Source organism: Hippocampus guttulatus, chromosome 23 (assembly GCF_054856545.1).
Source record: "Hippocampus guttulatus isolate MCC_2025c chromosome 23, RoL_Hgut_1.0, whole genome shotgun sequence".
Classification (NCBI taxonomy): Eukaryota; Metazoa; Chordata; class Actinopteri; order Syngnathiformes; family Syngnathidae; genus Hippocampus; species Hippocampus guttulatus.
In genome coordinates, this window is record NC_141283.1 from 2,696,340 (window position 1) to 2,709,024 (window position 12,685).

The following is a 12,685-nucleotide window of genomic DNA, read 5'->3' on the forward strand; positions in this document are numbered from 1 at the left end:
AGTCCAGTACCCAAACTATGTTTTGAGATCTTTCTCAAGTTATTTTTTTAAACTCCTCCAAGTTAGTTTTTTTTTTTTTTTTTTTTTTTTTTTAAAGAGAATTGTTACATCTCTTCCGAATCCTTGACTCACATCCTGTCAATTTGTGGAACTCTTCCTCTTTACATTCACTTCAGCGCTACTTCCCAAAAAAAAACAAAACAAAAAAAACAAGATCATTGACCGAAACATGACTAAATCTTCCCCGTACTTCTGCTTAGCTGACACTTGGGTTTAATTATTTTCATTCTGTTGAATCACTGAGTCATGGCCGCTTAAGAGGTGCGTCACGAACGGCAATCGCCCGTCTCCATTTCCGAGCAACTCGCTCTCGGTGGGATGCGCTGCAAACTCGATAAACATGCTTGCTTGCTTACGTGTGTGTGTGTGTGTGTGTGTGTGTGCGTGTCCCCTAGGTGCTCCCGTTCCCAAGTCAGGTGGTGTACAACCGCGTGGGCAAATGTGGCAGCCGCACAGTCGTCATCCTTCTGCGCTTGCTGGCCGAGAAGCATCGGTTCAACTTGATCTCGTCGGACATCCACAACAAAACGCGACTCACCAAACATGAGCAGGTGAATAAGAAACTTTTTTTTTTTCTGTTCCTTGCCGCTTTTTATCAAACGGCTGGTCCTACGCGGGGCCAAAACACCAAAGCGTTAGACGGCATCGGGCGTCAGATATCGTGGGCATCCCACGCCGGCTAAGTTTAGGGAAGCTGGTCTGCAACTCCTTTCCCCAAACCAGCGATGCTCGTGGTGCACTCGTGGGTTGACGCCAAGCGGACTTGCGGCAGGCGTGGTGACCCGTCTGTCCTGTTTTGGGAACCCACAGGCGAGTGGGAATCGGTAGAGGGTGCGTGAAAGCCCACTTCCTGCCCGAGCTCCAGAAACAGAGAGCCTGTCGGTATCCGTAGGCAGTGGGGCCCAAAAACAAGCTCCCAGGGAGGGGGGGGGGGGGGGGGGGTGTTGAAACTGTACAACCCCAAACAACGTCGCGGAAATCCTTTGCGAGCAACCGTTGTACAGTGAACCCCGTTTTTAATCGCACTGAAGGCCTTCCAGAGCCGACCACTGGACCCGATTTGGTACCGTGCCCACTCAAATGCGAACAGTATAGATCAAAAAAAAAAATTTTTTTTTTTTTTTACATTTTATAAAACCAGTTTTACATTGGGGTTTTTTTTCAAATATATTACAAAAAAAAGAAAAATCCTACACAACTAAATGGAGTTGCTTTTTTTTTTTACTGTTTACAGCAATTACATTTTATAAAACCAGTTTTATATATATATTTTTCAAATAAATTACAAAAACAATCCTATACAACTAAATGGAGTTTCTTTTTTTTTTTTACTGTTTACAGCAATTACATTTCATAAAAACAGTTTGGTATTGTTTTTTTTTTAATAAATTCCAAAAAAAAATCCTACACAACTAAATGGAGTTGCTTTTTTTTTTTTTTTTTACTGTTTACAGCAATTATATTTTATAAAACCAGTTTTATATAGTTTTTTTTCTAATAAATTACAACAAAAAAAATCCTACACAACTAAATGGAGTTACTGAATAAAGTCGCAATACCACCGTATTTCCACCGCCAAATGCCGCTCTCTGCAGCATCAGACCCCCCCCCCCCCGCACCCCCCTCCCACCCTGCCCCCACTTCACCTCCGCTTCCCCCTTTTCCCCTTCATGAGTCCTGCGAGGACGCCACGGGGCGCAGGAGGAACGGCGGGGCGGGGGGTCGCAGGTATGCTTGGAATCTCGCCGCGTTTTTTCTCTCCGTGGTGAAAAAAGAGGGGCCGTCTAGCCAGACGGCCTTTGGGCTCGGTCAGAAAAACCCACAAACACTCGCTGCCAAACGTGCCTCAGGTCGACTCATTGACCCCTGGGAAGAGGGAGCGCTTTACAAGGAGCGCTTCACATCGGTGGCCGGCGCGGCGGGGGTTAACTTTGGGGCTATTTGGTTTGGACGCAATATGGAGTTGATACAGGCGGAGCTTGAGTGTAACCCAGGAAGAGGGATTAAAATAATACGATAGCTTGGACTGTCTTCTTCCCAAACGTTAAATCAGAGCAAGTGGAAATGTACCCAGTGGCAGGGTGAGAAGCCCAAAGCTGACTGAGGCCCAAGATTAAGACCCTTGTGTACATAAACAAGGATACATATTGCCAATGCTATGACATAACTGCCAGTTTATAAGAGCAGCGCATTCAAGCAGTCTGCCCGATAAACGCCGCCCTTCACAGAACGCCGCTGCCCATAAGAAGGACTCATTCAGGTTTAAAAGCCGGAATATTAGCTTTTCGCGCCAAACGAGACGGCCATAAAAGCCAAAATTGGCTGCGTTTTGGGGGGGGGGGGGGTAACGGCTGATGGCGCGAGTGGTGCCATTGCTGTGGATGCCCGTACTTGATTGTTGGTGTTTGAAAAGTGCTCTTTATATGTTGGAAACTTCCACATGCTCGACATCCACTCGCTCACCGGCTCCGACAGGAAGTACATTTAATCTAATGTGATCCGTCACAGGAGATTCATCAACATTTGTGGCGTATGAATATATTTTTATATCTGGGATATTTGCATTTGAGTGCACTACTTGCCTGCTCAGCCTCTCCAAACTGTCGTCGGCCACTGGTTCTGCGGCAGTGATTCAAAATTTGAATCTGCATTGAATATCCTCACAACGGTCCAGCCGATCAATAATACAGAGGAGCTTTCGCGGAAAAAAATAATAATCCCGATTTTGAGCATATAACACTTTATAATACTTTATAATAATAGTTAACCATATTTACAATTACTTTTTTTTTTAACTTGGGGCTGGAATGAAAAAATGAGCCGAGTCTCTGTCACTGAAATGTGTAAATGCAGTCTTGTGAATTTGTCAACGGCCTCTCAAAATATCCACACCGTTTTTTTTGGGGGGGGGGGGGGCAATCCGCTTTTTCTTTGGCAATCACGCTATGTTTTTACGGTTCAACTGAGCCTCAAAAACCCAATTCAGGGTCACTTTTTTTTTTTCTGGTTCATAGGTGGTGCTCGGTCGCTTGACGTGCAACTTCTCAACAATCTCATCCGGCCGCATTACTCAGTGTGTTCCGGACTTAAATTTGTATTATTTTTAACTAGTCACGTTAGCATTTTTCCATTGAACACATCAGCAATTACCCTCATGATGCATTATTATTATTATTCTAGTTCAACAAAGATACCTGGTTGCTAAAATGGTGCCCAAAGTGGATAAGAACCGAAGGAGGGGGAACAATTTCTCACCGTACACGTGTGAAGGAGATAACAGTAAAGATTGAGTCAAGTATGTGTAAAGGGTCTATGTGAAGGATGCGTCTGTCAGATTGCATAACCCCCCCCAGTTGGCGTTTGTGCAGCCGATGACATCACTGCCATATTTCACGTTTGCTTTGGCTGCCGCGAGTTGCGCGCTCCATGCAGACCTTGAAAGCCTTCAGGCGGTTCTTTCATTCACAGTCAAGGGAAGAGGAAGAAAGTTTGAGTGGCACTCGGCGGTGCAGACCTCAGCCAAGGTTGAACCGTGTTCAAAGATCCATCCAGCAATTATAAAACAGAGCTTTGTAGTTCATGAAAGACCGGATTATATCCTTTTATCTCTGGAACAGGTGGAGGAATAATTCAATCATGACAGAAAATTGTTTTTCCAACAAAATGTTTACTTGCGTTTGTCCTTGGCTGAGTTAGCAGGCTACTTCCTGATTGGTGGAGGTCGCCGGGACCGAACCATTTCCCCCCCCCCCCCCCATTAAGTATCATGGCGTCGTTCTATCGTGACGGAAGTGATGCTCAATTCTTCTAATAAAATTTATCAAATTCATGTCACGCCACAATTATGTTTTTTTCTGGCCGTGTTAAGTGGCAACTTAGCACTTCCTGGTTCACCCAAGACAACTGGCAGGTACCATTTTTTTTTTTTGCAAAATAGGGGTGATGGTTCTCCCGTAACTGAAACAACAACAACAACAAAAAAGTCTTCTTTGCTAAAAATAAGACCTATACGCGTTAAATTAGCCTTCATGTGCAGGCGTCCTGTTTCGTGGGAGTTGACACGATAAGTGAAAAAATAGTGGAACCCGATTTTTTTGCAGTCTGTTGTCACACTACTTTTCCAAGCTGCTTCTCGCAAAAAATAAAATAAAATAAAATTGTTAAACAGAGAAAATATATGCTCAGGAGGACCCAAACTTGACTGATCTTTTTACGTATTGCGATCATGTTGACTTTGATGTCGAAATGAATCGCCGATGAATATCGTGAGAGGAAGCTAACGATGATGAAGCCTTCAAGGGATTGACTGCACTGAAGTCAGTCCTGAGAGCAAATTACAATTATCCGCTCGATTTGATTCATTTATGATGTCACTTTTTCAGTTTCTAAAAGCGCATGTGTGTGTTGGTCTTTCATAAAGCCCCTTATTAGTGGGGGATGCATGTGGTTTCGCTTAGCTTCCATTAGCTCAGAGCTAAGCTAATTGGTCCTTATCTGATCTGTCAGGTCATCTTTTATTTCTTTCTCTTTCCCCCCCCCCCAACAATTATTTCTTGCAGAGTCTTTCATTTTTTTTCTTCTTCTTTATCCTCAGGTGGATCTAATGAAGAACATCAGTAATATCCCTCAGCCGTTCCTCTACACGCGTCATGTTCACTTCCTCAACTTTACCAGGTGAATAAACACACTTAAGCAATACTCGCCTTGTTGTTCTGAACCGCGACTCACCGTTTGGAACCTGGCCTTTGTCAGGTTTAAGATCGAGGAGCCCGTCTACATCAACATCATCCGCGACCCCATCAACCGCTTCCTGTCCAACTACTTCTTCCGTCGCTTCGGCGACTGGAGGGGCGAGCAGAACCACCTCATCCGCACCCCCCAGATGACCGACGACGAGCGATATCTGGTAGGTTCCCTCTCTGCCGCTCTGACGGGCATTGCCAACCACGGCGCTGTGACAGAATCGCCTTTCGATTTTTTATTTTTTTTGGGGGGGGGGGTGTCGTTTCATGCTGCCGAAGCAGACACCGAGATCGAAAACATAATTGAGCGACATCATTACCCAAGACGCTCCCGATAAGTATCACAACTTCTGTTTTAGTGACCACGTGTCAGAAATGACTTTGCGACTCCTACCGCGGTGAGCGGTATAATATTATGGGATGACAAAAATACTGTGGAAGCTCAAGCTGTAATGAGAGGCTGACATAATGTCATCCCGGCTTGAGTCTGACTGGCAGTAATTGAGCGTTGCGCCGCTTGCCTCCCTGCAGTTTCGGACCATGTGAGTTGAGTTATTGAAGTATGCAAACCAGCGGGAGGTGGAGGGGGGGGGGGCGTCTTGCTACATTTGAAAAGGGTAAAGGTGAAGGTCCTGTTGCAGACCAGCTTACCTGTGGATGACATGTGTCACAGGGATGCGAGATAATCCCTCTTTGTAAGTAAGGAAGTGCTCGCGAGCGGAAAGGTGTCTGCGCCAGAATTCTGGATCACCTCTCACATCACGACTGAAACACTCACTTCAAATTTTTTTTTCCCCCCCGTTTGCACACACGACTGGTGGTTTTCACTCACAAACTACTGAAATACTCTCACATTAACTGCTGAACCACTCTTTCGTAGCCATCCTCTACAATGGAACCCGCAAATGAAATACTCTCACTCGCTCTCTCACACATTAAACACACACACAAGTTTCTGAAACACTATCCAGACACTACACAAAAATCTGCTCACAACACATACACACACTGCTCGTGCACACAAATGCTACTGAAACACTCTCACAAGCACAACTGATTTCATCATACTCACACACACTCACATGAAATGTTCTCTCGCAGTTTACAGAAATACTATCAGACACTACTGAATTGTTTCGTACACATTCTGAAACTCTTCCACTCAAGTCAGGTGTTCTCCCATAAAAGCAAAACGCTCTCAGCACATGAATAAAATGCTCTCATGCTTAGCTAAAATCCTCTCACACATTACTTAAAAGGTCCTCAAACGCTTTCATATAAATGGAACATGTGTCCGTAGTGTGTGTTGAGTGTGTGTGTGTGAGAGAGAGAGAGAGAGAGATCATTTCGTTTGTGTGTTCCAGTGTTCCAGTAGTGTGTGAGAATGTTTAAGTAATGCCTGCGAGCTTCAACAGTGGTTGTTGTGAGAACATTTGAGTTGAGTCTGATTCTTTCAGTAGTGCGTGTCAATGCATTTTAGCAGCTCTGGTGAGACATTTCAGTTGTGTGTGTGGCGTGAGCGCGTGAGCAGTGGCATGTGAGAGGTACCGGTAATCGAAAATATTTTTTCAGCGCCCATTCCTTAATCAGTGTCGCTATCCAAACTAATCCCGCATATGAAGTGTCCTTGAGGGCACGTGCCAAGAATCCAGACCGCTTTCTGCATCACGCCAAGAGGTGTCATTGAAAGAGGCTGTCAGCTGGCCCAACGGCACCCAACGTGCGAGTTCCCCGAGACATTCTTGCGGTCGCCCTGCATCCCCCCCCCTCCCTCCCCTCCCCAACGTATGTGCACAACATTTGAATGCATATTGTGCACACACCCCCGGTAGGACCTGCAGCATAAGCATGTCAACAAACCAATCCAGACAAGGTGCCTGGTTTGTTTGTTAGCCAGCCAAACACAAAATGGGATTTCGTCGACGTTTGGCGTCGAGCTGTCGTAAAGCCCGAAGGTGAATTGATTAACTTTGGCTCTGGAGCCCAATCCGAAAATCTGGGACTCATCCAAATGTGGTTTGTTTTGCTTTGGCACGGGTCCGAACTTGACTGAGTGTTGTTTTGTGCGTTTATGTCATCAGTATACAGTGAACGCCCATTTACTGTAGACAGCGAGGATATCTTCCAGACACCCCCGCTATATGTAAAAACCTGCTTTTTTTTTTTTTTTTTTTTTTAAATAAGTGGTCACAATAACAGATAATGGTTTTGCAAAAAAAAAAAAGGCTGTAATATGATGAAAACAATTATCATAAGGGAATAATGTAATATTCCGATTTTTTTTAATACATTTTTTTTACATTTACAGCAATCTAAACAAATGTACCCCGTTGCTCCCTGCTTGTTTAGTTCACACGCTCGCATTTCCATGAAGTGCAACGAGAGGCTTTTTGACAGATTAGCGCCTGTTTTGCTCCACTTTGAAAGACTTTTCACTGGGCCTAATCCACACAGGGAATAGTGACAATGAGCCCGAGTGAGCACACTGGTACTCTCCCACAAATACTAATGACTTGCGCGTGAGCGCGTGCACCACTAACGTGCACGCGCCGTATAGAAATGAGCCTTGAGTGGATTCCTCAAAAGTAGGGTGCAGCACGACAAGTATGTGCAGTCACAAAGTCCGCAAAGTACTTCCTGGATGTGGGCCATATGAGTCATATGAGCAACAATTGAGATCCATTTTTGATCCGCTTATCCTCACGAGGGTCGCGGGCGTGCTGGAGCCTTTCCCAGCTGTCATCAGGCAGTTGGCAGGGTACACCCTGAACTGGTCGCCAGCCAATCGCGAGGCATATAAAGACAAACAACCATCTGCGCTCACAATCACACCTAGGCACAATTTAGAGTGTTCCAAAAAGAAAAATGTGCATGTTTTTTGGAATGTGGGAGGAAACCGGAGTACCCAGAGAAAACCCGCACAGCCACGGGGAAAACATGCAAACGCCACACAGGAAGGTCGGAGCTGGAATCGAACCCTCACCGTGCTGCCACACAAATTGTATATATTTGTGTTGACAGTAAACTTCAACTAAAAGTGGCAATCAACTTTTTAAAAAGAAAATGGACTATTTTAAAATAGCATTTGAATCTCAAAAGATGTTCCCCCCTTTCCTTTTCTCCATGGAAGTCATGAGCTAAAAGGAGTTCAACATGGTGGGGGAAAAACATGAAAGAAGATAATCCTCGCACAACCACCTGGCACTTCTATTTGACAGTAGCGATCGTTCCTCTTCCTGAGGAATTCCTTCATCCCGACCGGAAAAAAAGTCTTCGCCCAAGCACCTAAAAGGGATTTCAGACCTCCTGGCTGCACAATTGAGCTTCTAGGGGAAAAAAATCTGGTACAATACCGATATACAAGTGTAAAAATAACCAACACCTTCCAGTCAAATTGACCTGTTTTGAATGTGCGTCCCTTTACGGTCAGCTCTTAATCATCCATACTTAAGATTAAGTTCGCTACTGTTAATTGTAAAAACTAAACAAAAAATTAAGTGTCAGTGAATGGAAAGACCCCCCCAAAAAATACACCATCATGGTGACCATTTCGCCTTGCGTTTCGTCTCCCGCTCCAAGGTTGAGGTCAGTCTGCCTGCCGGTAATCTGGGTGATGGACTATGTTCGCCTTGGTTTTGGCGTTGACAAATGGCTCCGGTTTCATTCCGGCCATTTCCCGCTCATCGGTAGCGTGAATCTTATTCATCACACTTTCAATGTCGTTTCACTTTTCCGATTACGTCGTCTCTTCGGCGCGACAGGCATGCAAACGGGCAGCCGGTGTGTGATGTCGAAATCAAAATTTCTCCAAATGAACTATTATTCTGTAGAATTATCAGGTGGATACGAGAAGACTGAAATGTTTGATAGCTTCACGCTCCTCGATATATATCGTCTTATTTTTATTGTTTAACTCATTCAGTACCCGCCAATTCTGGACCAAGTCTTAAAAGACGTTTAAAAACGTCTTTGGGAGTGAGTTAATAGAGCCCTTGCCTCAGTTCACTGGGTTTAACCTGCAAAAAAAAAAAAAAAATGCCGTTACTTCTATTTAGATGGAGAACCCGCATCTCCATTTTGTCACAGTGGCTTGCTGCTTTTACAGCCGTGTGCCTGTTTTTAATCGCTGCGCGCACGCTGCCGGGGTGGTTGAAGGTTCACGACTCTTATTTATGTATTCATTTACATCTTTTTCATCGGCGTGTGGCCCTTCGCCGCTTCTCGGGGCCAAAGTGTACCTCGGGTGAAATTGAATCGATTGCTCTGGAAGCAGGCGTTGGTGCAGCGCTCCCTCTAGCGGACGGAATGAGTTGGTACAGTTCACTTTGAAGGAGACCCGAATGCTGCTCACATCCCACATAAACTTCATTCGGTTTTTATCAGCCAGCGACAACTCGTGCTCATTAGATGTTGATATTTTTTTTTCCAGGACATAAACGTGTGCATTCTGGAGAATTACCCGGAATGCTCCAACCCCCGAGTCTTCTACATCATCCCATACTTTTGCGGGCAGCACCCGAAATGCAGGTATGTGCTTTCTCAAGAGCTTCAATTGTGCCTTGGCAGGCACGGCTGGTCTGACGTATTTTGTTGCTCCGTCGATCAGAGAGCCGGGTCCGTGGGCTTTAGAGCGGGCCAAACAGAATGTACTGGAGAACTACTTGCTGGTGGGCATCTTGGAGGAGCTGGAAGATGTGTTGCTCCTGTTGGAGAGGCTCCTCCCACACTACTTTACGGGAGTGATCAACATCTATAAAAGCCCCGGTAGGCCAATGTCCTCCTCAGGACAGTGCGACCTTGACGTATGAGTGTCCCGACTTCCAATTTACGCTCGAAAGTTTGGCTGACACCACAAAAAAAAAAAAAAAAAAAAAAGACACGTGTGAGTTCTTCTCAAAAAGTGACCAAGTGTGTTTGTATGTAGACCACAGGAAGATGGGCAACATGACGGGCACGGTACGCAAACACACGCCCACTCTGGAGGCGCTGCAGGTGCTCTACCATCGTATGCGCTACGAATACGAATTCTACAACTTCATCCGGGACCAGTTCCACCTGACCAAGAAGAAAATCGGCCTCAAGTCGGACGCCCAGCCGCCTGCCTACACGCCCGACTTCCTGCGGGAACTCGAGCTCCGGACCCCCGAGCCCCTGGATGAGGACGAAGAGCTGGACACTGATCTGGAGGACGCAAACAACTGGCTCATCCATCAATAAAAAACTATTTTTCGTTGTTTTGTTTTGTTTTGTTTTTTGAAGCAGTATGACACTAGCTTCCTCCCTCCACGGCGATGACGGCCTGAGGGTGATGACAGTTGCCCCATCGAAGGTAAAATGCGTCTGGATACAAGACTTGTGGACGGGGCTCGGCACTGGCGACGAGTCGGACGGGAAAGGACGAGATTATTTAAAAATTGACTGAGGATCATGAGGAATAAGGCTTAACTCCATTCTACATGAAGCGCAGCTTTTCTTTTTTTTTGTGTGTGTGTGTGTGCTTGTCTTCACGTCTTGTTCTTCAACACAGAAGCGGTTCTTGCTGTATTCTCCAGGAGAGATGAAGCACCGGAATGTGGACTGGGGCCTGGGAAGATAGGAAGGTACGTTATGCCAAGAGTTGATGTCTGTGTTTATGTGACACATGGAAAAAAGATAAGAAGCCAAACATCAATGAATATTCAGAACTTTTTATGAGTAGTATACAGTCTGTGTATCAGTGCCAAACGTCGCCAAGACAGGACGCTGGTGAGAAGCGCGTTTCCCCTGAGGAGCAGTTTGGTTCCGTTCAGTGTGGTACGATTTTTCCCGCAGTTGCGGTGCGATGCCTGAAGCTCATTTGAACACAGAGCAGTATATCGATTGTTTCACCAATCAAACCGCACAACACAAAATAATCGCTTGTTGACTTTGAATTGAAGAGAAAGAAAATGCTCATGTTGAGCCTGATCCTGTGATCGTAAATATTGAACGGGTTTAACATTTAACGATTCTCAGCTTCGGCCATTTTCAGAGCATATCAGGGTTGGAAAAATCACAGGATAGTCGCGAAAGATAATCTCGCGTGGGGGCATCCGACAATCGAGCCATTGCTGACTTTTATCGCGAAAGAGGAAAAATACGCGGCGGGTGCAAATCAAGCTCTACCAGTCCAAACCTGATCCAACCGAAACCGAACTGTACCACTTGTTGGAAACGTGGTTACGAGTGATTTGTGCATTTTTGTTCCAAGATATTACTATTCCAAAAGGTATAAATGAGGGTTAAACCGTCTGCACTCTTTTATGAATTCAAAGAATTCCAGCAAAGTGCGCAAGTATGACTGAGTTTGACCTAAATGGCTGAAAACAGAGATTTATAGTTTGCTTTCACTTTATTGGGACTTGAAGTTGGCCAGAGTTATTTGTTGCAAATAAAAGATTGTCTCATTGATACAAGTAATTCCACTGCAAAAAAAAAATAGGGAAATAAAGATAGTGACCCTATGAAAAAAAAGGTCCACACCCCGACACTTTCAACACATTTAAACTTAAAAACACACTTCAACCGACAGTATTAAAACGCACTTTTCGAAAGTATTTCTTCAGCGCCTCTCTTGCTTTCACTAAATGGGAGACTATTGTGGAACATCACTTTGAAGAAACAAAAAGAAGACTTTGCTCGCAATTCTCCACATAAGAGGCAAAACACTTCAGGCTGCTTTGCTTGTTGGTTTGTCACGCTCAGTTGAAGTGAACTGTAAAAATAATTTCACCTAACACTTCCGTTAGCTCAATGCTAACACAATGTAAAATGCTGTAGACGTCGACATGCTATCGGTATTTTAAACAGTCATACAATTGTTACTTTAACACACACGTACAAATGATGAATACAATAATATTAACAGGTTTATAATCTCAGTTTCCGACATGAGCGGCTATTATTTGCTGATAATTGCGCTGTGTCTCTTCCGGTCGAATTCAGTGTTGCCTGGCAGATTGTAGCACACTACACTGACGGTAACATACTCTAAATTTCGCCGCCAGAGAGTTTATAAAAAGTCTAAACTAACAGAATTATTTGTATATCCGAAATGTTTATAAGTAAGGCAGTGCCTGTATACTGTAAAAAAAATACTTTGCTTTAAAACCATCGGAATATAGCGATTTCCACCAGCAGCGAAATAACGTATTCCTTCTCGTATACGATAACCTTGCTCGGTCCTCTCCCAAAGTTGTCCTGCTTTGTGTTCACCTTTCTTTTAATTTATTATTCTTATTTTTCCTCTTCATTTCTATGCACTCTGCATCAGTTTCTCAGGAAGGAAAGACAAAACTGTTGTTTTAATAATTGTATTGTTTTCAAAAACGGCGGCTATGGAAAAAAAATCCTGGCATTCCATGGGAAGCCTTTGGATGAGTTGGTGTCAGAAAAAAAAATTACACTCTTCCAAAATAAACTTCCTCAGAATTAAAGAGCGTGTGTGCTTTGTATGTGTGCTTTTTCTTCTCTTTTTTTTTGGGGGGGGGGGGGCTTTTCAGATATTTACCGATTTTTCTCCTATATTATAAACACAAATGAACTTGCCCAAAGAGGTAATGTATCATGCTGAAACTGTTCCTGAACAAAGTCGTCATGTTGCGTACTTTTTCTTCTTACGTTGCGGCAATAAAACCGTAATTTTGATGATGCAACAAACCCGACAGTTTGTTGAATACAGCTGTGATGACAGTAGTAGTCAGCAGAGGGCAGCAGAACACCACAGCCACGCACACATATGTCCGACACCCGTCGTTGTCCAAAGTACCAGTATGAAAACACAGTCGAATCTTTTTAAGAGGACATGAATAGTGTTAATGGAGTGTTATAAACTGAATATTGAAACAAAACAAACGAAAGACGTC

At 44.3% G+C, this 12,685-nt stretch overlaps 1 protein-coding gene across 1 annotated transcript in view; it reads left to right on the forward strand.

Moving 5' to 3' along the window:
* Window positions 1–12,256, forward strand: part of LOC147185695 (uronyl 2-sulfotransferase-like) — a 34,150-nt gene extending 21,894 nt beyond the window's left edge. The window contains exons 3-8 of the mRNA XM_086104541.1: window positions 456–611; window positions 4,655–4,734; window positions 4,813–4,966; window positions 9,232–9,329; window positions 9,409–9,566; window positions 9,727–12,256. Of these exons, the coding sequence (XP_085960667.1) occupies window positions 456–611; window positions 4,655–4,734; window positions 4,813–4,966; window positions 9,232–9,329; window positions 9,409–9,566; window positions 9,727–10,019 (939 nt within the window). The 3' untranslated portion in view covers window positions 10,020–12,256. The remainder of the gene's footprint in view (window positions 1–455; window positions 612–4,654; window positions 4,735–4,812; window positions 4,967–9,231; window positions 9,330–9,408; window positions 9,567–9,726) is intronic.
* The last annotated feature ends 429 nt before the right edge of the window (window positions 12,257–12,685 follow it).